The sequence below is a fragment of the Oncorhynchus clarkii genome, chromosome 14 (assembly GCF_045791955.1).
Source record: "Oncorhynchus clarkii lewisi isolate Uvic-CL-2024 chromosome 14, UVic_Ocla_1.0, whole genome shotgun sequence".
NCBI classification, from domain to species: domain Eukaryota; kingdom Metazoa; phylum Chordata; class Actinopteri; order Salmoniformes; family Salmonidae; genus Oncorhynchus; species Oncorhynchus clarkii.
Genome location: NC_092160.1, coordinates 6340281 through 6364312, shown reverse-complemented (window position 1 = coordinate 6364312; position 24032 = coordinate 6340281). Strand labels below are relative to the sequence as shown.

The following is a 24032-nucleotide window of genomic DNA, read 5'->3' as shown; positions in this document are numbered from 1 at the left end:
CTAGAAATCTCTCTCTCTCTACAGTAACTCCCACTCCACACTACTTCCTCAAGGTGTAGCCTAACTTAACACTCCTGGGCAAGTTGTTATCTCCTGCTCCATCTCTCTAACTCAACAATGACAGGGAAAGTCATTTCCCTGAGGTACACGTAATAGTTTTTCTTGCTAGTAACCATTTTACTGAAAGGAGGAGGAACACCCATAAAGAGTGTGTGTGTCGTATTGTGTGTGTGTGTCATATTGTGTGCGTGTGTGTCGTAATGTGCGTGTGTGTCGTAATGTGTGTGTGTGTGTCTGTCGTAATGGGAGTGCCAAATTGTGTGTGTGTGTGTGTGTGTGTGTTATTGTATGTGCCTCTGAAAAGCTTGTTGAATCCCTGCGGGCAGATTGAGAAACAGCTACACTGTTTATTAAGGTCCCTGTCGAGATGAAAGAAAAAGACTGAGGAAGAAGAAAGAGCAAGAGAGAGAGAGAGAGCGAAAGAGAGTGAGAGCGAGGAAGAAGAATCAGGCAGAATAGGAGATGAGAAAGAACGGAGAAGACAGAGAGACAGAGGAGGTATGGAAACACGTGACTTAGGAGAGAGAAACTGGGAATGGCAAGAAAAGGGGGACAGTAGGGGACAAACATACCGATCTCAATGAAGATGAAGTCAGTCAAACTCATCCCTCAAACCCCAGAAACACTAATTTCCCCTTAAGACCAATGATTTCACATCTACGTGCATCTCTTCCCTTTATCAAGATAGATTTTGTGAGCCTTGAGACTTCTCTTCACAAAAAAAACACATTTCAAATGAATCCATTCCATTCCTTTCGGGTAGATATCCGTCTGGGTAGATATCGGTCCTCAGATATGTATCTCCACCTGGGTAGATATCAGTCCTCAGATATGTATCTCCACCTGGGTAGATATCAGTCCTCAGATATGTATCTCCACCTGGGAAGATATCAGTCCTCAGATATGTATCTCCACCTGGGAAGATATCAGTCCTCAGATATGTATCTCCACCTGGGTAGATATCAGTTCTCAGATATGTATCTCCATCTGGGTAGATATCAGTCCTCAGATATGTATCTCCACCTGGGTAGATATCAGTCCTCAGATATGTATCTCCACCTGGGTAGATATCAGTCCTCAGATATGTATATCCACCTGGGTAGATATCAGTCCTCAGATATGTATCTCCACCTGGGTAGATATCAGTCCTCAGATATGTATCTCCACCTGGGTAGATATCAGTCCTCAGATATGTATCTCCACCTGGGTAGATATCAGTCCTCAGATATGTATCTCCACCTGGGTAGATATCAGTCCTCAGATATGTATCTCCACCTGGGTAGATATCAGTCCTCAGATATGCATCTCCATCTGGGTAGATATCAGTCCTCAGATATGTATCTCCACCTGGGTAGATATCAGTCCTCAGATATGTATCTCCACCTGGGTAGATATCAGTCCTCAGATATGTATCTCCACCTGGGTAGATATCAGTCCTCAGATATGTATCTCCATCTGGGTAGATATCAGTCCTCAGATATGTATCTCCATCTGGGTAGATATCGGTCCTCAGATATGTATCTCCACCTGGGTAGATATCAGTCCTCAGATATGTATCTCCACCTGGGTAGATATCAGTTCTCAGATATGTATCTCCACCTGGGAAGATATCAGTCCTCAGATATGTATCTCCACCTGGGTAGATATCAGTTCTCAGATATGTATCTCCACCTGGGAAGATATCAGTCCTCAGATATGCATCTCCACCTGGGTAGATATCAGTCCTCAGATATGTATCTCCACCTGGGTAGATATCAGTCCTCAGATATGTATCTCCATCTGGGTAGATATCAGTCCTCAGATATGTATCTCCACCTGGGTAGATATCAGTCCTCAGATATGTATCTCCACCTGGGTAGATATCAGTCCTCAGATATGTATCTCCACCTGGGTAGATATCAGTCCTCAGATATGTATCTCCATCTGGGTAGATATCAGTCCTCAGATATGTATCTCCACCTGGGTAGATATCAGTTCTCAGATATGTATCTCCACCTGGGTAGATATCAGTCCTCAGATATGTATCTCCACCTGGGTAGATATCAGTCCTCAGATATGTATCTCCACCTGGGTAGATATCAGTCCTCAGATATGTATCTCCATCTGGGTAGATATCAGTCCTCAGATATGTATCTCCACCTGGGTAGATATCAGTCCTCAGATATGTATCTCCACCTGGGTAGATATCAGTCCTCAGATATGTATCTCCACCTGGGTAGATATCAGTCCTCAGATATGTATCTCCATCTGGGTAGATATCAGTCCTCAGATATGTATCTCCACCTGGGTAGATATCAGTCCTCAGATATGCATCTCCATCTGGGTAGATATCGTACATTATATCCTCAGAAAATCTATTCTGCATCAATATCAATTAATTTCGTTCACGGTCTTCAAAAATGGACTCAGTATATATTTAGCAGGATATACTTCAAAAGCTTTCAGTCATGAACACATCTCTTCAGACTATCAATTTCATGTTATGCATTCCTTTCCAACCCTCTTTGTTTTTTTAATCTCTCCCAGCACAGACGTCATGAGCCCTCAACATTATCTTCAGAATACCAATTTCACATCAATATCTCTTCCTTTGACTCACAGTCCAAAAGACGAGTCTTGCTGCTCAGACAGAGATAGCTGTATCTCTCAGAGTCTCAGACCTGGCTTTGTCTCTACCAGCATAGAGATGATCAACCTTCCTTCCATCTCAAATCTCATTCAGTCAATTAATCAAATGTATTTTACAAAACCCCTTTTCACATCAGTAGTTGCTTGACAGATACGCAGCCTGAAACCCCGACGAGCAAGCAATGCAGAGGTAGCTGAACACAGGTTGATTAAGAATCCCAGTCCCATTTATCTGTCACCAACGCCCTGAGAAAGACAGAGAGGGAGACAGAGAGAAAGGGAGCCACCATACTTTGACACGCTTTGCTTATATTCTCGGCTAACTGGGGCTGATGTGTTTTCTCTGCTCCCGCTGCTGTGACAGACTGGGGACTCGGTTTCAGAACAGCATCTCCTCCCATTCTGATTTGCTCTCTCATTTGTTTGTGGGGTTGGGAGCAGGGAGGAAAGCAATTCTGACAGTCAATCTATGGGTCTGTTGGGGATAAGGGCACATATGAAGAGATACCACACACATAACTTAGAGATGACAGCACACGCACACACACACACACACACACACACACACACACACACACACACACACACACACACACACACACACACACACACACTTCAGTTGACGGGCAAAACTCAGTTTGAGCTACACCATGACTCATTGACCTCCTGCTGTTTAGGGCAGTCACGTAAGCCTCTCTTCACATCATAATCGTCATGGCCACAGCCATTTACAGTGACACGTCATATATCGTCATATATCCCCCCCAGCTACTAAAACACACAGCTATAATCACTCAAGCATACAGAAACACATACAAGATAAACGTATAGCGGCACAACGGGGGTGAAAAACACCACAGGCATGTTTTAAATCATGAAGTATTAATATGAGTGTTATGGTATGTGTCAGAACCATACAATGTCATGTATCACTTCTGTCATTTCAATGAAGCCATCTATCAATCACCACACCTATGTTATAGCACACAGCTCATTACAATAACACCGGGCTGGGGACGTCGCTCTTAGAAGTTCCGTCTTGAAATTTAGGGTGTTTGAATAATTCAGGGTGTCCCTAATCTGTTATTATTAAAGCAAATCAGCGTCATTTTTCGAAATCTAAAATGTCTGCCGGTCATCTTCCCCGGGCATGTCGGAGATACTGTGTTTAGCCACTCTCCCCGGGGACCACCGAATCAAATCGAGCTTTCTTTACGTAGCACATTTCAGCCATGAATGCAACGCGATGCGCTTCACAGGGGAAAAAAACTGAAATAAAAAACGATGAAAATAAAAACATAAAACAAACAGAAGAAGAAGAATAAAAATTGAACGACTAAAAAAGTACCCCGAGGAAAAGCAAAGCTAAAAAGGCGTGTTTTAAGAATTATTTTAAACATGTCCACAGTTTTGTCTCCCCTCAGAGTCTCTGGCAGGCTATTCCAGAGGCAGGGGGCATAACAACTAAAGGCTGCCTCTCCATGCCTCTTAGTCCTAGGCTTTGGAATAGTTAAAAGGCCAGTACCTGAGGACCTGAGGGACCTACTGGGCACATAACTTAAAGCATATCTGATATGTATTAGGGTGCACAATCAAGCATTGATTTTAAAACCAATCAAATAATCTTAAAACTCACAGGCAGCCAGTGCAGAGACCTTAAAACCAGTGTACTTTCCATCTGGTCTTGGTCAGTACCCGTGCTGCAGCATTCTGTATGTTTTGCAGTTGACCAATGGATTTCTTGGGTAGACCAGACTGGAGAGCATTACAGTAGTCAGGCCTGCTTGTAATAAAAACATGGATGAGTCTCTCTGTATCAGCCTGCGAGAGAAACAGCCTGAGAGAAAAACTCAGGTTGTAAAAAGCTATTTTGGTCACATTCCTGATGTGTGATTCGAAATTGAGTTCAGAATCTAAAATGACACCTAGGTTTTTTTTACCTGGTGTTTTATCGTTATTTACCGTGAATTAAAATGTGCGGCCAGATTCTCTCTCTGTGCTTTGGCTCCAATAATAATTACTTCGGTCTTGTCTTTATTTATCTGGAGGAAGTTGTGAGCCGTCCAAGTATATAAATGACTAATACAGTGTAATAATTTATCCATGGAGATAAAATCCTCTGGTGACACAGAAATGGGAAGGTGTGTATCGTCGACGTAGCAGTGAAAATCAATGCAGTGCTTTCCGATAACGGCCCAAGGGGTAACATATATAAACTCAACCGTACCGGACCCAAAATCAAACCTTGCGGAACACCACAAGTGATATCTATAATGACATTTTAATAGAAAGTGTTTCTTTATCATTAAACCCCAACATGTTTCAGCACACCAGCTTTAATCAGGGTGCTTCTTACATCATTGAACAAGCCTGGCTCTATGTCAGACTCTGGGCACTCAGCCTCCTCTGGGATTGGATATGAAAGGAAAGGAAACTGAAAACGTAAACCGTGGCAAATATCGTGGAAGAGAGTGAATTTAAACTTGGCAACCACTCAAACAATCGCACATCAAGCTAATTAAATACTAAAAACTTCATTAAGCACAGACACCGGCAAATACACATACACACACAAAGACACACACAGGCACAGTGCTGTGGGCAATGGATGATCACCCCTGGATAGAGCCATGTGTCTAGTAAAGCTATTTGGCAGTTCTAATTGCTCCTTTTGGTGGGTGTCTTTTGATGTGGGGGGGGGGGGTGTGTTGGTGAGGGCGTAACTGATTAAGCTCTAGAAGCACAGAGGAGATGGGTTGCTCCTCTAATGCTGCTGCTGTAGCCTCTTCAGTCTGTGTCTGAGGGGGATATTAACCCAAAGACACACCCACAAACTCTACCCTAGATAGACCCACATTCACTCTACCTGATTAGCCCAAACGCTTCAAAGCCTGAGATCAGCTTTAGGGGAGCACGCAGCGTGGACGTCCCTATCAGACCTCAAAGACAGAGCGAGGCAGAGAGAAGGGGCGGAGAGAGAGAGAGAGATTGAATACAGAGTAAGATGGGGTGAGAGAAAGAGAGAAGGGGGATGAGGACATTTTTGATAGAGTAAGAGAGGGGTGGACGGGTGGAATAATTTCTTTATAGCTCGGTTTCCATCCAATTGGGGGAAAAATGTTAATGTGAATATTCTATATGCCGCATTAATATAATATACACATTTTTTTCCACCAGAGATGTGTTTCCATCAAGTTGACTTGCAGATGAAAGGCTGTGCGTGACGATGGAGCGCACGTGAAAATACCTTTTGTGGTTGAATTCCCATGTGTCGAATAAAAAATACAAGTTCATTTAAAATGGGTTTCCATCGTATTTTCAACTCTACTGATGGTTTTCCCACAAGAAATATAGTGTGCCCACTCTGGTATTTTTGAATATTCGCATGGAAATCTGTCACAACCTAGCTGATGTTATGGATTTTTGTTATTATCATCTCTGGGGAAATAATTCTTATTGGAAGTAGTGTGTTGTGAGGTGACAGAAGACAAAGGATCATCGTTCCCAGAGGCTCCACAGAAGCAACGGCAGAGCTATGTTCTCCTGCTGTACTGAATAATGTCTTTTCATCTCTCAGCCTGACCTTTGCTAATCTCCTCTTTCTCCACCTCTCTCCCTCTCTCTCCCTCTCTCCCTCCGTTAAAGGTTCAATGCAGCCTTTTTTATCTCATGATCACTTTCAACAACAACCCCCCCCCCCCCCCCCCACACACACACACACACACACACACACAAACACACCAAAGAAATTGCTTCTTAGCAAAGAGCAATTTCTCAAGATAGAATTTTGCTACGACTGCCTGGAAGTCGTCTTAATGGGGAGGGGAAACTGAAATCTAGATTAGATCTAAATTATTGGCGAAGAGGTTTAGAACTCTCTTTCTTATTGGTCTATCGCAGGCCAAAACTCCACCCCACCAAAACAGGCTTAAACTTCAGGCAGTCTTTTCAAACAGCTCTTACATTTTCACAATTTCACAGTATTGACCCATGTTGACTCCAATTCCTCCCACAGTTGTGTCAAGTTGGCTGGTAGTGGATCTCTACTCTGAATAGTTTGTTCCGTCTCATCCTACAAATGCTCAATTGGATTGACATCTCTTTTTCTCCACCTCTCTGTCCGTCTACCCATGTTAACCTCTCTTTCTCCACCTCTCTGTCCGTCTACCCATGTTACCCTCCTCTCTTTCTCCACCTCTCTGTCCGTCTACCCATGTTAACCTCCTCTCTTTCTCCACCTCTCTGTCCGTCTACCCATGTTACCCTCCTCTCTTTCTCCACCTCTCTGTCCGTCTACCCATGTTAACCTCCTCTCTTTCTCCACCTCTCTGTCCGTCTACCCATGTTAACCTCCTCTCTTTCTCCACCTCTCTGTCTGTCTACCCATGTTAACCTCTCTTTCTCCACCTCTCTGTCCGTCTACCCATGTTACCCTCCTCTCTTTCTCCACCTCTCTGTCCGTCTACCCATGTTAACCTCCTCTCTTTCTCCACCTCTCTGTCCGTCTACCCATGTTACCCTCCTCTATCTACCCATGTTAACCTCCTCTCTTTCTCCACCTCTCTGTCCGTCTACCCATGTTACCCTCCTCTCTTTCTCCACCTCTCTGTCCGTCTACCCATGTTAACTTGCTCTCTTTCTCCACCTCTCTGTCCGTCTACCCATGTTAACCTCCTCTCTTTCTCCACCTCTCTGTCCGTCTACCCATGTTAACCTCCTCTCTTTCTCCACCTCTCTGTCCGTCTACCCATGTTAACCTCCTCTCTTTCTCCACCTCTCTGTCCGTCTACCCATGTTAACCTCCTCTCTTTCTCCACCTCTCTGTCCGTCTACTCATGTTAACCTCCTCTCTTTCTCCACCTCTCTGTCTGTCTACCCATGTTACCCTCCTCTCTTTCTCCACCTCTCTGTCCGTCTACCCATGTTACCCTCCTCTATCTACCCATGTTAACCTCCTCTCTTTCTCCACCTCTCTGTCCATCTACCCATGTTAACCACCTCTCTTTCTCCACCTCTATCTACCTGTTAACCTCTTTCCTTTCTTTACCTCTCTCCATCTTAATCACTCTTCTTCCCCTTTTACCTATACTCTGTCACCTCCCTCTTACTCTACCTCTCTTTCTATCCCCCTCTCATTACAAACCTCTGTTCACCTCTATCTCTCCTGCCTTTTGGGACTCCCACACTGACGCGACGTCTTGGAAGTTGAAGCGGAGGTTCTGTAAGCATGTTCTGTACTGCTAGTCCAACTCTGTAGAAACTGTACCGTTTCAGCTGTGTTGATTAAATAGAGGAATAGATCATGGACAGTGTCTTTATTGTAATGGATAATGCCCTTGTAGACCTAGTTCCTGTTGCTCTAGTATTTTATAGCTCTACGTCTGGGAGTTCTATGCTCTTTAGTTCTGGGTCCACTGGTGTGTGACAGAGTCAGTCTGGACATCAGTAGACACACCACAGGCAATGGCTGACCGATTACAGTGATTTCCTCAACACAGCATCTCAAAGGATTCTTCTTGTCCGGCCCCCCTCTGAGGACTAGAAAGGCGCCCCTATAACCTAAAGACAAACAGACAGACTAATACACACTCAAGCACACACAGACAGACACACAGACAGACAGACACACAGACACGCGTGTGCTCGCACAAACACAGTTTCCTATCCTTGTCAGACAGTACACAGGTGCTGCTTTAATGAACAGAAGGAGAGACGTTGAGGCTAGTGAATAGCATCACCTTTTATAGACATTGGGAACCTCTATTTACCTTAGCAGAGTGCTGTGTACACACACACACACACACACACACACACACACACACACACACACACACACACACACACTAGCACTTGAGAACTAAGTTGGTTTTCCTCACTGTAACTTTGCTCTCCTCCGGTATCCAATGTTTATTTGCATATTCACTCGCACAATGTACATGTAACGCCATACGCATAAACAACCCATCACAAATGGATACAGACACTAATGGATACCAGTACATATGCAGGCAAACTCACGTGCGTAATGTAGCCCACACACACTCAGGTAAGTGGAGTACCTACACCTACGACCAAGTCTCTCACACCCACAGTGAACTGGATCCGCTTACAACTCTGAGAATAAACAACGGAGGTCTTACCTTTCCGATAGGTCCGATCCTGCTTATTGGATTGCATGGAAAAGGTCCCCATGACGAGACCCATGTTTACGGCCGCACACGGGGTGTGTGTGTGCGATTGATTGAGTGTGTGAGTGTGGTACAACTGATTCCGTTAAGATATGAACATGAGGCTACTCTGTGTGCAAGCCAGTGTCATTCCTCTTCCGTCTGACACCTACGCAGTTGTAATGCCTGTGTGTGTAAGTGTGTGCGTGAATGAGAGAGAGAGAGAGAGAGAGCAAATGCACTACGGAGCTACCTTTGTCTGTATGGCAACACTGACACCCCTGGGTTTACAGCCATCTGTCGCTCTCTCTTTCTCGTTCTCTCTCTCTTTCTCTCACACACTATCCCTCCCGATCTCTCTTACTCTCTCTCTCTGTCACTGGCTTCATGTCATTCTATCAATTCCTTTCACACTCTCCCCATTTTCTTTTTACATACGCCTGATTCTCCCCCTCTTTTTCCCTCTCCGTCTCTTCCTCTCTTTGTCTGCCTCGTGGGGAGATGAACACACTGTTGCTTGCAGAGGAACAAGAAGCCAGACACAATCTCCCTCTACCTCACAGGGGAAAGCTGAAAGCCCGGGAGGAGAGAGGGAAGAAACCCTCGAGGAGAGAGGGAAGAGGGGTGCAGAAGGAATGGAGGAGAGAAAGATATATATTCAGTTTGATGAAAAGATCATATGAGAATTTGACTCCAGGTAATGCAAGAAGCAGCTGAGTGAGAAACGAAGAGAGAGAAAGAGATATGAAGTGAGAAAGGGGAGGGGGCTCTTCTCAGCCCCTCTTGCTATTCTGCAGACACACCGTCTGCCTGTTGTGAGTGGTTTTGGGATTATCTCACACATGACTGGCTTGGCGCACGCTCGTGTGTGTGTGTGTGTTGCTTGTGTCTGTGCGTATGCAGTGTGCGTATACATGTGCATAGTGTCTGTGTACTCGTATTTCAAGTGGGTATGTGCTATCGTGTGTGTGCGCAGAGTGCTGATACATGTACAGATACACTGAGCCATACATGTCTGGAGTGGTGCTCATCGTTCTGTCACCACTGACCTGATACACAAGGGACTGCCTGGGACCACAATAAACCTCCTGTGTTATCACACACACAAAACCACATGGGACCACCAGGGAGTGCTCTCAAACACAGAAATGGATATTAGACCAGGAGTGCTTTCACACACATTAGAACACTGGCATTCTGATTTACAGGAGACCCCATGGGATCACTAGTACCCACATACCCATGCCACTACTTTGGCATTGTAATAATATAATCCAAATAGATTTCATTTAGCATCCGCCTCTGATTTAAAGCGACTCAGTGATACCTGTGTACATTTATGTACAGGTGTTCCCAGGAATCACACACACTATCCTGGCGTTGCAAGCGCCATGCATGCCCTACCAAATGAGCGACAGAAATGAGGAAGTGAAACCACACAAAATGACCTGAAATCCCAAAGGACCATTAGCGTCATAGCATACACACCTCTGTGATCCCTATTAGACTTCCTGTCCTGTACTGGCAGGACTGCTACGGTATGGAGCCCTGTGTATCGACTAGAGCTCATTGAAATTCCCGGCATGACTTTACTAAAGAAAACTATTTACAGCAGCGAGGACTTCTCTAAGGCCAACAAGCATAAATGCCAATAACAGTCATTAGGGCAGCACTCTCATTAAACACACTGCTCCCTCAGCAACGGTAATCAATCAGAACAGGAGAGAGAGAGAGCGAGAGAGAGAGAGGGGGAGGGGGGGGAGGGGAGGAAGAGGCAGAGGAGCTGGGAGGGGAGGAAGGAGGTGAAGATAGAAACAGGAAGGTAATGATAAGTGACGTTTTCGGGATATGCAAGAGTCATCCATCCCTGTCGTTCCTTCCCATTCCCTCTGCCCCCTGTCTCTCCCGCTCAGTGAAAGTGATATGACAGCACTTTAGATCCACCCTCACATAGAAGAGAAGCACACACTCTCTTTCTCTCTCCCCATCTCCCTGGAATGCACAGGAGGTTTGCAAGGAATACAAAACAGTGTGTGTCTGATCAGACGTGTCAGGCAGGGCAGCAACATGCAGGCGGCCATGCAGCACCAGCTACTCTAGCACACGACAACAGGGCCACAACACTGAGCTTGTAACATACTGAAGTGGAAAGATAAAGCAATGCTAGCCAGCTGGTGTTGGTTTTGTTGATCTCTTTGTTGCTTCCTGAAATAGACAGAATAGACAGCCAGACACATTCAAACGATCTTCTTCCCCTGCTATTCGGTGTAAAAAAGGGTTCCAAAACTGTTCTTCGGCTGTCCGTATATGAGAACCCTTTTTGGTTCCAGGTAAAACCCTCTGTGGATAGGGTTCTACATGGAACCCCAAAGTTTTTTTTTTTACCAGAAACCAAGAAGGGTTCTTCAATCGGTTCTCCTACGAGCACAGCCAAAGAACCCTTTTAAGTTTTAGATAGAAAAATATGTGCTAAGTGTGTACATGAAAATGTTGAAAGCGTTGTATCCGTGTTTGTATTCGTACTTGGGGAGAAATAAAGTACAATTAAATTCAGTATGAAAGCGGTTTAGCACAGTGAAACGCTAAACCACTCTAGGCACGTTAAGTGGAGAGCCATTAGGTTAGTGTGGTGGGGCCTTACATATTCAGTGTTTCCACACCGTGGAATCATTCCAAAAATATTTCAAAACGGCCGTTCCTCTTCCTCATCCTAAAATGTGTCGAGGTCTCTAGGATGATACAAACATGAACAGCAAAGGTTGACAAAGGACCAGAGCGTTAAAGGACATTGAGGGAGAGCGAGAGCAAGAGGAGGGAGAAACGTGGAAGGTCAGAGAAGAAAGACTATGTAGGCACCGTGGGTCGGGTGAACGAGAGAATGAGCAGCACTTCCTACTCTACGGCGGACAAAACCGACTCAATCAGAGGTATTTCAGGCCAGTGTTCTAATGTGGCTGCGTGTGTAAAATTGAAATAAAGAATTGTAGGATATCTTGAACTGCCTTGTTGAGGAGAAAATCTGCATTTGGTTCGCAGAAAACGTTGGGAACAGTAGATCTTACTGCAGATTATGTCCTGGCATGTCACAATATAAGGGGGGGGGGGGGGGGGGGGGCTGGGATGGGAGGAAGGAGGCGAAGATAGAAAGAGGAAGGTAATGATAAGTGAAATTTTTGGGATATGCAAGAGTCATCCACCCCCCCCCCCCCGTCGTTCCTTCCCATTCCCTCTGCCCCCTGTCTCTCTGGCTCCGTGAAAGTGATATGACAGCACTTTAGATCCACCCTCACATAGAGGAGAAGCACACACACTTTTTCTCTCACTTCTCTCTCTCTCCATCTCCATGGAATGCACAGGAGGGTGGCAAGGAATACAAAACAGTGTGTCTGATCAGATGTGTCAGGCAGGGCAGCAACATTCAGGCGGCAATGCAGCACCAGCCACAACACTGAGCTTGTAACATACTGAAGTGGAAAGATAAAGCAGTGCTAGCCAGCTGGTGTTGGTTTTGTTGATCTCTTTGTTACTTCCTAAAATAGACAGAGTAAACAACCCAACACATAAAAACTCTCTTCTTTGGCATTCCTCTAAGGAATACTGTGGCTCTGGTACTGATGAACAGAGTAAAATACACAGTTCTCCAAGCTTCTGTTGAGTTTGGAGGTACTGTCACATAGTTCCACTGAATGTCACAGCCTGGTCCTGGAATCAAAATAGACAGAGAGCCACCTTGCAGACAGACTGGGATTAAATCTTTTCTTTTCCATATGCCATATGAATATTTTACACACACCATTACCCTACCTCAGGAGTCCACCTGCCATGCACCTTGTTTGAGTGTGTGCGTATGGGGGGAGGGGGGGGGGGTATTCTATCACCTTATTCCTTTACATATGGGACATGTTAGCAAAGCCATTCAACTGCGCAGCTCCCAACCATTACTTTGCTCCGCTCATTTTTCCCTCGATCCTGACTAGTCTCCCAGTCCCTGTCGCTCAAAAACATCCCCACGGCATGATGCTGCCACCACCATGCTTCACCGTAGGAATGGTGCCAGGTTTCCTCCAGACGTGACGCTTGGCAGGCCAAAGAGTTCAATCTTGGTTTCATCAGACCAAAAAATCTTGTTTCTCATAGTCTGAGAGTCCTTTAGGTGCCTTTTGGCAAACTCCAAGCAGGATGGTATGTGCCTTTTACTGAGGAGTGGCTTCCGTCTGGCCACTCTACCATAAAGACCTGATTGGTGGAGTGCTTCAGAGATGGTTGTCCTTCAGGAAGGTTCTCCCATCTCCACAGAGGACCTCTGGAGCTCTGTGAGAGTGATTATCGGGTTCTTGGTCACCTCCTTGACCAAGGCCCTTCTCCCCCGATTGCTCAGCTTGGTCGGGCGGCTAGCTCTAGGAAGAGTCTTGGTGGTTCCAAACTTCTTCCATTTAAGAATGATGGGGGCCACTGTGTTCTTGGGGACCTTCAATGCTGCAGACTTTTTTTGGCACCCTTCGCCAGATCTATGCCTCGACATAATCCTGTCTCAGAGCTCTACGGACAATTCCTTCGACCTCACGCTTGGTTTTTGCTCTGACGTGCACTGTCAGCTGTGGGACCTTATATAGATAGACAGGAGTGTGCGCCTTTCCAAATCATGTCCAATCAATTGAATTTACCACAGGTGGGACTCGTGGGACTTTGTGGAAACATCTCAAGGATGATCAATGGAAACAGGATGCACTGGAGCTCAATTTCGAGTTTCATAGCAAATTGTCTGAATACTTAAAGTATTTATGTTTTTTGTTTGTAATATATTTGCAAATAATTCTAAAAAGCTGTTATCGCTTTGTCATTATAGGGTATCAGATTGCTGAGGAAATGTTTTTTTTCAGTAAATTTCATTGAAGAAGGCTGTACAGTAAAAACATGTATAAAAAGTCAAGGGTTCTGAATACTTTCCGAAGGCACTGTAACCTCAGCTGGCCCACGATATTCTTCCCTCTTGCATAGACGTGACACATGTCCAAATCTTTTGCATTTATAAAACTGCAGGGGCTTGTGCACCAAGCTCTTACAGGGTATCTCATTAAGCCTAGCTTTACATGAGAAGGGAGAGACTTCATCTGGATCTCCCAGGTAACACTGATCTAAATCCTCACTCCGACTAAAAATACAACTTGGCTTCTTTTGTTTCCTTTCTTTTTAGCCGCTGTAGTCCACTCATTCTCACTCTCTGTGCTCTCATCTTCAGCCGACTCGCCATCAGTTTCAAACAGAACATTCGTTTCTGCCATCTTCCCACCCTCTGACTAGCGTCATGTTGCCATTAAATGCTGCTCTAAATGGTGAACCTAAATGTCCAGAAGGTGTCATCATAACCAAAACAAAATGGGGTTTCTATAAACATCAACATATTTATTTTCAAAATTATATTATATACACAATTCAGCACATTTTCTTTTCCAACAAAATGGTCAGTTTTACGAGGGTATGTTTGGCAGCATGAGTGAAGGACGCTTTGTTGCGAAATAGGAAGCCGATTCTAGATTTAATTTTGGATTGGAGATGTTTGATGTGAGTCTGGAAGGAGAGTTTACAGTCTAACCAGACACCTAGGTATCTGTAGATGTCCACATATTCTAAGTCAGAATCGTCCAGAGTAGTGATTTTGGACTGGCGGGCAGGTGCTGGTAGCGATCGGTTGAAGAGCATCCATTTAGTTTTACTTGCAATTAAGAGCAGTTGTAGGCCACGGAAGGAGAGTTGTATGGCATTGAAGCTAGTCTGGAGGTTAGATAACACAGTGTCCAAAGAAGGGCCAGAAGTATACAGAATGGTATCGTCTGCGTAGAGGTGGATCAGAGAATCACCAGCAGCAAGAGCGACATCATTGATGTATACAGAGAAAAGAGTAGGCCCGAGAATTGAACCCTGTGGTACCCCCATAGAGACTGCCAGGGTTCAATTCTTGGGCCGACTCTCCAATTTGACACACTGAACTCTGTCTGAGAAGTAGTTGGTGAACCAGGCGAGGCAGTCATTTGAGAAAACAAGGCTGTTGAGTCTTCAAATAAGAATGTGATGATTGACAGAGTCGAAAGCCTTGGCCAGGTCTATGAATACAGCTGCACAGTATTGTCTCTTATGGATGGAGGTTAAGATATCGTTTGTCGGGGTCCAGATTTTGCAGCTCTCTCAGAACATCAGCTATCTGGATTTGGTTGAAGGAGAAATGTGGGAGGCTTGGGCAAGTTGCTGTGGGGGGTGCAGGGCTGTTGCATGGCCAGCCGTAGAAAAATGCTTATTGAAATTCTCAATTATTGTGGATTTATCGGTGGTGACAGTGTTTCCTAGCCTCAGTGCAGTGGGCAGCTGGGAGGAGGTGCTTTTATTCTCCATGGACTTTACAGTGTCCCAGAACTTTTGGGAGTTTGCGCTGCAGGATGCAAATTTCTGTTTGAAAAAGCTAGCCTTTGCTTTCCTAACTGCCTGTGTATACTGATTCCTAACTTCCCTGAAAAGTTGCATATCGTGGAGGGCTATTTGATGCTAATGCAGAACGCCACAGGATGTTTTTGTGCTGGTTAAGGGCAGTCAGGTCTGGAGTGAACCACGGGCTATATCTGTTCCTGGTTCTACATTTTTTTGAATGTGGCATGCTTATTTACGATTGTGAGGAAAGCACTTTTAAAGAGTAACCAGGCATCCTCTACTGACGGAATGAGGTCAATGTCTTTCCAGGATACCCGGGCCAGGTCGATTAGAAAGGCCTGCTCTCTGAAGTGTTTTAGGGAGCGTTTAACAGTGATGAGGGGTGGTTGTTTGACCGCAGACCCATTACGGACGCAAGCAATGAGGCAGTGATCGCTGAGATCCTGATTGAAGACAGAAGAGGTGTATTTGGAGGGCAGGTTTGGGTAGGATGATATCTATGAGGGTGCCTGTGTTTATGGATTTGGGGTTGATCATTTGTGTGAGATTGAGGGCATCAAGCTTAGATTGTAGGCTGGGGTGTTAAGCATGTCCCAGTTTAGGTCACCTAACAGCACGAGCTCTGAAGATAGATGGGGGCAATCAATTCACATATGGTGTCCAGGGCACAGCTGGGGGCAGAAGATGGTCTATAGCAAGTGGCAATGTTGAGAGACTTGTTTCTGAAAAGTAGAAGCTCAAATTGTTTGGGCACAGACCTGGATAGCAATACAGAACTCTGCAGACCATCTCTGCAGTAGATTGCAACTCCGCCCCCTTTGGCAGTTCTATCTTGTCGGAAAATGTTATAGTTAGGGATGGAAATTTCAGGGTTTTTGGTGGCCTTCCTAAGCCAGGATTCAGACACGGCTAGGACATCCGGGTTGGCAGAGTGTGCTAAAGCAGTGAATAAAACAAACTTAGGGAGGAGGCTTCTAATGTTAACATGCATGAAACCAAGGCTTTATGGTTACAGAAGTCAACAAATGAGAGTACCTGGGAATGGGAGTGGAGCTAGGCACTGCACGGCCTGGATTAACCTCTACATCACCAGAGGAGCAGAATAGGAATAGAATAGGATAAGGGTACGGCTAAAGGCTATGAGAACTGGTCTTCTAGTACGTTCGGAACAGAGAGTAAAAGTTGCAGGTTTCTGGGCGTGGTGGAATAGATTCAATGAAAAATGTACAGACAAAGATATGGTAGGATGTGAATACAGTGGAGGTAAACCTAGGCATTGAGTGATGATGAGAGAGGTATCAATTAAACCAGCTCCGGTCACCGCATGTGTGGGAGGTGGGACAAGAGGGTTAGCTGAGGCATATTGAGCAGGGCTGTAGGCTCTACAGTGAAATAAGACAATAATCACTAATAATCACTAGAGGGACGTCGCAACGGAAGAAGTCTGTTGTAACCCCCTCGTGCGGTTACGTCGGCAGACCAGTCGTGATGGATCAGCAGGGGTCCGTGTAGTAAAAAGATCCAGGCCAATTGGCAAAATAGCTATAGTAGCCCAAGAAATTGGTTGATGTACCTCTTCAGCTAACAGTCCGGTACGCTCTAGACAGCTAGCGGGTCGTGGCTATCAGACTAGCAGATGGGCATTCAGGGGACGTCGCGACAGAGGAGCCTCTTGAAAAAAACCCTCGGGCGGATTACCTCGGTAGTCCAGTCATGATGGATCGGTGGGGCTCCGTATCGGCAATAAAAGGGGTCCAGGCCAATTAGCAAAATAGGTATTGTAGCCCAAGGAGTGGTTGATGGACCTCTTCAGCTAGCCGGGAGATGGGCCTAGCATAGGCTAGCTCCAGACTAATTGGTGCTTGCTTCGGGAGAGAGACGTTAGCCAGGAGAAGCCAATCGGATAGCAGCTAGCTAGCTGCGATGATCCAGATGAAGAGGTTCTGAGCTTGCGGTAGGAATCCGAAGATATGGAGAAAAATAAGTCCGATAAGCTCTGGGTTGAATCACGCTGTGCAGACTGGCAGGAGTTGTCCGGGCTAAAGGTTAGCTGATGACCTCTAGCAGTGACTAGCTGACTACTAGCTAGTTAGCTGGCTAGCTACTTTTGGGGGTTCAGGTTCTAAAGTAAAGAAAATAGCAGATCCATTCCACATTGGGTGAGGCGGGCTGCAGGAGAGTATGTTGAAGTTGGGGTTAAGAAAAATATAAAAATATATGCGAAGAAAACATATATAAAAAGATAGATATATACACAGGACACGACGAAGACAAAGACGCCTGACTGCTACGCCATCTTGGATTTTAAATTGACTTACAGTAGGCTATTAGTGTGTGAATGAGTGCATTTATGTGATCTACATATCTTTTAATTGTTAACTTGTCTTTTGAGACAATGATTGTAAGCAATGATGAGCATGCAGTCTGCACCTCATCACAGTAGTAAACCAATGAGAGAAGCAGGACCTCTAGTTGTCATGAAAGGAACTGACATATAGCAGAGCTACACAGCTACCAGCAGAGGTCAGTGTTACTCTGTCAGTGACTGCTCAGTGAGCCAAAGCCCAGACAGACCTGGGGCCTTAATCATTAAGGCGATTATTTTTCAAACGTTTCTTAAACAGATGCAAACTGAACGAACGGGGAAGGACCTACATGAATTTGTCCAATATAAACTCTAGTTTTATTTGCAAATTGCAACGGTTTGCAACTGTCTGTACTAATGATTATACAATGGACTTAGTGCTTTTTGTCCTCTGTTTGAACTGAAATAAGAAGCAATTGATAAGCAATGTGCACAAAAGAAAATCGATATACCTACCAAAGACAAAATGTGTGGTGTTTTGTCTCACCCATTGCCTTTATGACCATTGTGTAATCCAATGTTCAAAGATACAGATATAGCTCTTGTTCCCTGTGGAGCACTGAGATTGTGCAGAGACAGCCCAGTGAGATAGTGTGTGTGTATGTGTGTGTGTGACGTTATGCAGACCCTGGTCTCTTTCTTTTCCTAATCACTGTGTGTGAGTGTGCGCGGTTGTGCATGCCGTGCTTGTGTGTGTATGTGTGTGCGTGTGTGCTTTCAGCTTTTAAGGAGCCATTTGTTACACAACATAACCTCTGCAGGGCCCCTAATGACATCATCTCAGTGTGACCTGGAGGCCAGTTTTACCCGCTCTCTCAGAGTACAGAGCCAGCTTTACCACCAGTGTGTGCTGTCAAGTTTGTTGCACCCTCCAAGTACAAAGTAAATTGCAGTACGCCTGTGCGCACAGCCGGGTCTCATAGACTAGACGTAACATAGAAAATGTAAATCCGGGACACTCAAACTAGTACGATATGTCACATTTGGTATATAGGGTGGTTGGGTAGGCGAACGTCTAGCAACCCCGAGGTTTTTTGCTTGAACGGACATCACGGACAACATTAGCATTTTAGCAACTTTGTTACTACTTACAACTTCTTAGTATGTTAGCTAACCCTTCCCCTAACACTAACCTTAACCCCTAACCTAGCTAACGTTAGCCACCTAGCTAATGTTAGCGTTAGCCACCTAGCTAACGTTAGCCACAACAAATTGGTATTTGTAAAATATCATACCTCTGAGTCCAGGTTGGTGTGCATGTGTGTGTGTGTGTGTGTGTGTGTGTAGGGATGCTTGTGCTGTATGTCCTCCAGGCTCATAATGTACTGTACAGTACTGTATTTGAGATTGAGCTCTTTGTTCTTCTTCTTGCCCTGCTTTCCTTCAACAATAGAGGAATGAGATAATGAATCACAATAACATGAACACGCACACAATAATCCAATGAATCACAACAATAAACCCCTTCCTTTTCATCCTATAGTGAGAGCATCACTGTGTTCCCCCGCCCCGCTCTTGCGTTGCCACGCCGACATGTTATTACACACATTCATCACACACACACACACACACACACACGTTGCTCTCTATCATGTTTATCACTCCTCCGTTAGCACTCACTCCCCCCACCTCTTGTTTATACAAGAATGAACATCATTCTGACAGAGATAGGGGGAGGAGAGAGGGAGCGAGGGAGGGAGGGAGAGAAGGGTGAAAGAGAGAGTGATAGAGTAAGATAGTGACACGAATAAAGATAAATGGTTAAGGAGAGTTGGGGAAGGGGAGATATATCGATAGCAGGGATGGGCAACTCCAGTCCTCGGGGGCCAGAGTGGTGTCAGACTTTTTCCCCCATCTCAGCTGATTAAAGTAATTGCATTCTAAACTGAAGATCCTGATTATTGGAGTCAGGTGTGTTAGCTGGGCCTGGGGCAAAAGTGTGACACCGGTCAGGCCCCCAGTCAGGCCCCCATCCCTGCTCTATAGGATAGATGGAGCTATCCAAGAGAAGCCATACAAACTCTATACGGACTGACACACAAACACATGTACTCAGCTGTATACAAACCCCCACACAATCTCGTGCACTTACATACAGTACATACAACCCCACAACAGACACTCACAACCAGGTACAGCAACTTAAACCCTATAAACTCCCATACTGTACAAACAGTATATTCACGTGACCATGCTCAAACTTGTCCTTGGATGCAGGCTTACAAACACACACACACACACACACACACCAGTGACATACCTTTTTTGAGAGTCCCTGTGATGAGTTTGTGCAGGGACAGGACAAACTTCACCAGTCCCTGTTTACAGCGCTTGGCACAGCCTGCCATTCCGACTCCAAGTTGGGCCAAAGCAGGCCAAGAATGGGCAAAGGGTGCCAATGTGGTCTGCAGCAGGAGGTACAGTCTATGTTTAATGGCGAAGGAGTTTATAGATATTTATTCAAGAAGATACGCAGTTCAGAGGAGGACCTCTTCTGAATCTCTCTTCCTGGGCTGAAAAAAACAGTGATCTCACCCTCTGTTTCCTGATCTCTCCCTCCGTCCCTCCCTCCGACACATACCCCTCCTCTTTCCCACTGAATCTTTCCAATTCTCTGTCTCTGAGAGAAAGAGAGAGAGTGAATGGGGGAGAGAGTGAGAGAGTCAGAAAGGAACAGACATGATTGGTAAGAGAAGTCTGATGTCTGAATCCAACTTTTGAAAATCATACATCTGGTTATGTTCCCTTACAAATTACTCCAAACTTCAAAAAGAAAACCTGTATAGACAATCCAGTGTGCTCCGAGTGCCAGAAATGATCCTGCTTTAGTTTAGTCCTCTTTCTTGTCTCTTTCTTCCATACTCCACTTTCAGCACCACTACCGGTGGACAGCTTCTAACAATGCAGGGCAACGCACACATACTGAGATCTAACACTTGCTCGCTCTCTCTCTCTCTCTCTCGCTCTCCCTCCCCTCCCTCTTTCCCTACCCCTTGCACATACACACACAAACCCCCTGCACTGCGCTCACATATGCTTTATGCGTCTCTGTATAATTCCAGTACACGACCTCACTAACAGCCCCTCCATATAGTCTCATATAATGTATAGTACCGGTCAAAAGTTTGGACACACCTACTCATTCAAGGGTTTTACATGATTTTCTACACTGTAGAATAATAGTGAAGACATCTAAAACTATTACAGTGCCTTGCAAAAGTATTCACTCCCAAAAGTATTCACACATTTTTCCTATTTTGTTGCATTACAACCTGTAATTTCATGTAATGGACATACACAAAATAGCCCAAATTGGTAAAGTTAAATTAAAAAAATTACTTGTCTCAAAAAATTCAAGAAAATGTCAAACTGAGAAGTGGTGGGTGCTTATCTATTCACCCCCTTTGCTATGCAGGCCCTAAATAAGATTTGGTGCAACCAATTGCCTCCAGAAGTTGCATAATTAGTTAAATAATATTCACCTGTGTGCAATCTCATGATCTGTCACATGATCTCAATATACATATATATATATATATACCTGTTTTGAAAGGCCCCAGAGTCTGCAACACCACTAAGCAAGCGGCACAATGAAGACCAAGGAGCTCTCCAAACAGGTTAGAGACAAAGTTGTGGAGAATTACAGATCAGGGTTGGGTTATAAAAAAATATCAGAAACTTTGAAAATCCCACAGAGCACCATTAAATCCATTATTAAAAAATTGAGAATATAGTACCACAACAAACCTGCCAAGAGAAGGCTGCACACCAAAACTCACAGACCAGGCAAGGAGGGCGTTAATCAGAGAGGCATCAAACAGACCAAAGATAACCCTGAAGGAGTTGCAAAGCTCCACAGCGGAGATTGGAGTATCTGTCCATAGGACCACTTTAAGCCGTACACTCCACAGAGCTGGGCTTTACGGAAGAGTTGCCAGAAATGAGCCATTGCTTAAAGAAAATAATAAGTAAACACGTTTGGTGTTCACCAAAAGGCATGTGGGAGACTCCCCAAACAATATAGAAGAAAGTACTCTGGTCAGATGAGACTAAAATGTAGCTTTTTGGCCATCAAGGAAAACGCTTTGTCTGATGCAAACCCAACACGTCTCATCACCCCGAGATCACCATCCCCACAGTGAAGATTGATGGTGGCAGCATCATGCTGTGGGATGTTTTTCATCGGCAGGGACTGGGAAACTGGTCAGAATTGAAGGAATGATAGATGGCACTAAATACAGGGAAATTCTTGAGGGAAACCTGTTTCAGTCTTCCAGAGATTTGAGTCTGGGATGGAGGTTCACCTTCCAGCAGGACAATGACCCTAAGCATACTGCTAAAGCAACACCCGAGTGGTTTAAGGGGAAACATTTAAATGTCTTGGAATGGCCTAGTCAAAGCCCAGACCTCAATCCAATTGAGAATCTGTGATGTGACTTAAAGATTGCTGTACACTAGCAGAACACATCCAACTTGAAGGAGCTGGAGCAGTTTTGCCTTGAGACATACCCCAAGAGACTGGCAGCTGTAATTGCTGCAAAAGATGTCTCTACAAAGTATTGACTTTGGGGGGTTGAATAAGTTATGCACGCTCAAGTTCAATGTTTTTATGTCTTATTTTTGTTTCACAATAAAAACATATTTTGCATCTTCAAAGTGGTAGGCATGTTGTGTAAATCAAATTACCATCGTTTGAAGAATCAAGTGTGCCTTGAATTCTAAATAAATCACTGACAGTGTCACCAGCAAAGCACCCCCACACCATCACACCTCCTCCTCCATGCTTCACAGTGGGAACCACACATGCAGAGATCATCCGTTCACCTACTCTGCGTCTCACAAAGACACAGCGGTTGGAACCAAAAATCTCAAATTTGGACTCATCATCTTTGCAGCAATTCAACCACGAAGGCCTGATTCAGTCTCCTCTGAACAGTTGATATTGAGATGTGTCTGTTACTTGAACTCTGTGAAGCATTTATTTGGGCTGCAACTTCTGAGGCTGGAACTTATCCTCTGCAGCAGAGGTAACTCTGGGTCTTCCTTTCCTGTGGCGGTCCTCATGAGAGCCAGTTTCATCATAGTGCTTGATGGTTTTTGTGACTGCACTTGAAGAAACTTTAAAAGTTCCTAACATTTTCCAGATTGACTGACCTTCATGTCTAAAAGTAAAGATGGACTGTCGTTTCTCTTTGCTTATTTGAGCTGTTCTTGTCATGATATGGACTTGGTCTTTTTCCAAATAGGGCCATCTTCTGTATACCACCCCATCCTTGTCACAACACAACTGATAGGCTCAAACGCATTAAGAAGGAAAGAAATTCCACAAATTAACTTTTAACAGGCACACCTTTTAACTGAAACGCATTCCAGGTGACTACCTCATGAAGCTGGTTGAGAGAATGCCAAGATTGTGCAAAGCTGTCATCAAGGCAAAGGGTGGTTTCTTTGAAGAATCTAAAATCTAAATACATTTTGATTTGTTGAACACTGTTTTGGTTACTACATGATGTTATGTTATTTCATAGTTTTATTCTGTTATTCTGCAATGTTGAAAATTGTAAAAATAAAGAAAAACCCTGGAATGATTAGGTGTGTCCAAACTTTGACTGGTACTGTATATATATTCCATCCAGGGCATTCTCAAATTCTCAAGTCTGTACATAAGCAACAAATGTCATACACACCAAGCCTAACATCTCATTTCACTTTCAATCTGCCCTGTCTGATCAATCAAGCCACCAATCACATCCATACCAGTTCCACTGTCAATTTTTCTGTCAGCCAATCATTTATAGTGACAAATGTAGCCTTTTTTCACAGGTCAGATATGAGTGACCATAAAGCGTAGGCTCCGCCTCCTTCTCAATCTCTCCGTTGAGAGCCGGAAGCTTTCCTTCCTAAACAAACACACTTCAGCTATAGGTGAGGAAAAAGCAAGGGACAGGGAGAGGGCTGAGAGAGAGAAGAAGAGGGGGAGAGAAAGAAAGTGAGAGAGTTAGAGAGCATAGAAGAAAGGATGGAGCAGTAATCTTGTAAACTGGAGAGCTTCCATGCCTGTACTATGTACAGATACTTCTTTATTAATCCCCAAAGGGAAATAAAACATGAAGCATTTAAATGCATTTATTCATAAAACACAGGCTGGGTCTAATAGCATTAGCACATTAGAAAATGGTGGAAAAGCAGATACACAGCGGCATGAAGGAAGGGAGAAGAGGGGGGAACGAAAAATAAATATACAGGAATAGCAAGTTAAAAAGCGAGTGACTATTGGTTGAGAGAAAGAGCTCAGGAGAGTAGATGCGTCGATGCCGGTGGTGCTGTATAATGTGTCCAATGCGCCATAAACTCCCATAGTTTATACATGCTCAGGCTGTGGGGCTCGCCAA

General features: G+C 44.6%; 1 protein-coding gene across 2 annotated transcripts in view; it reads right to left on the bottom strand.

The window, feature by feature from the left end:
• The window catches only part of LOC139366185 (A-type potassium channel modulatory protein KCNIP1-like), a 41601-nt gene extending 21428 nt beyond the window's left edge, over window positions 1-20173 (bottom strand). The window contains exon 1 of one of the 2 annotated variants that reach the window (XM_071103371.1): window positions 19901-20173. In XM_071103371.1, coding sequence (XP_070959472.1) covers window positions 19901-19988 — 88 coding nt within the window. In that variant the 5' untranslated portion in view covers window positions 19989-20173. Of the gene's footprint in view, window positions 1-8828; window positions 9404-19900 lie in introns of those variants that run through there. The other variant, XM_071103372.1, reaches the window with a different exon arrangement.
• Window positions 20174-24032: the final 3859 nt, after the last annotated feature.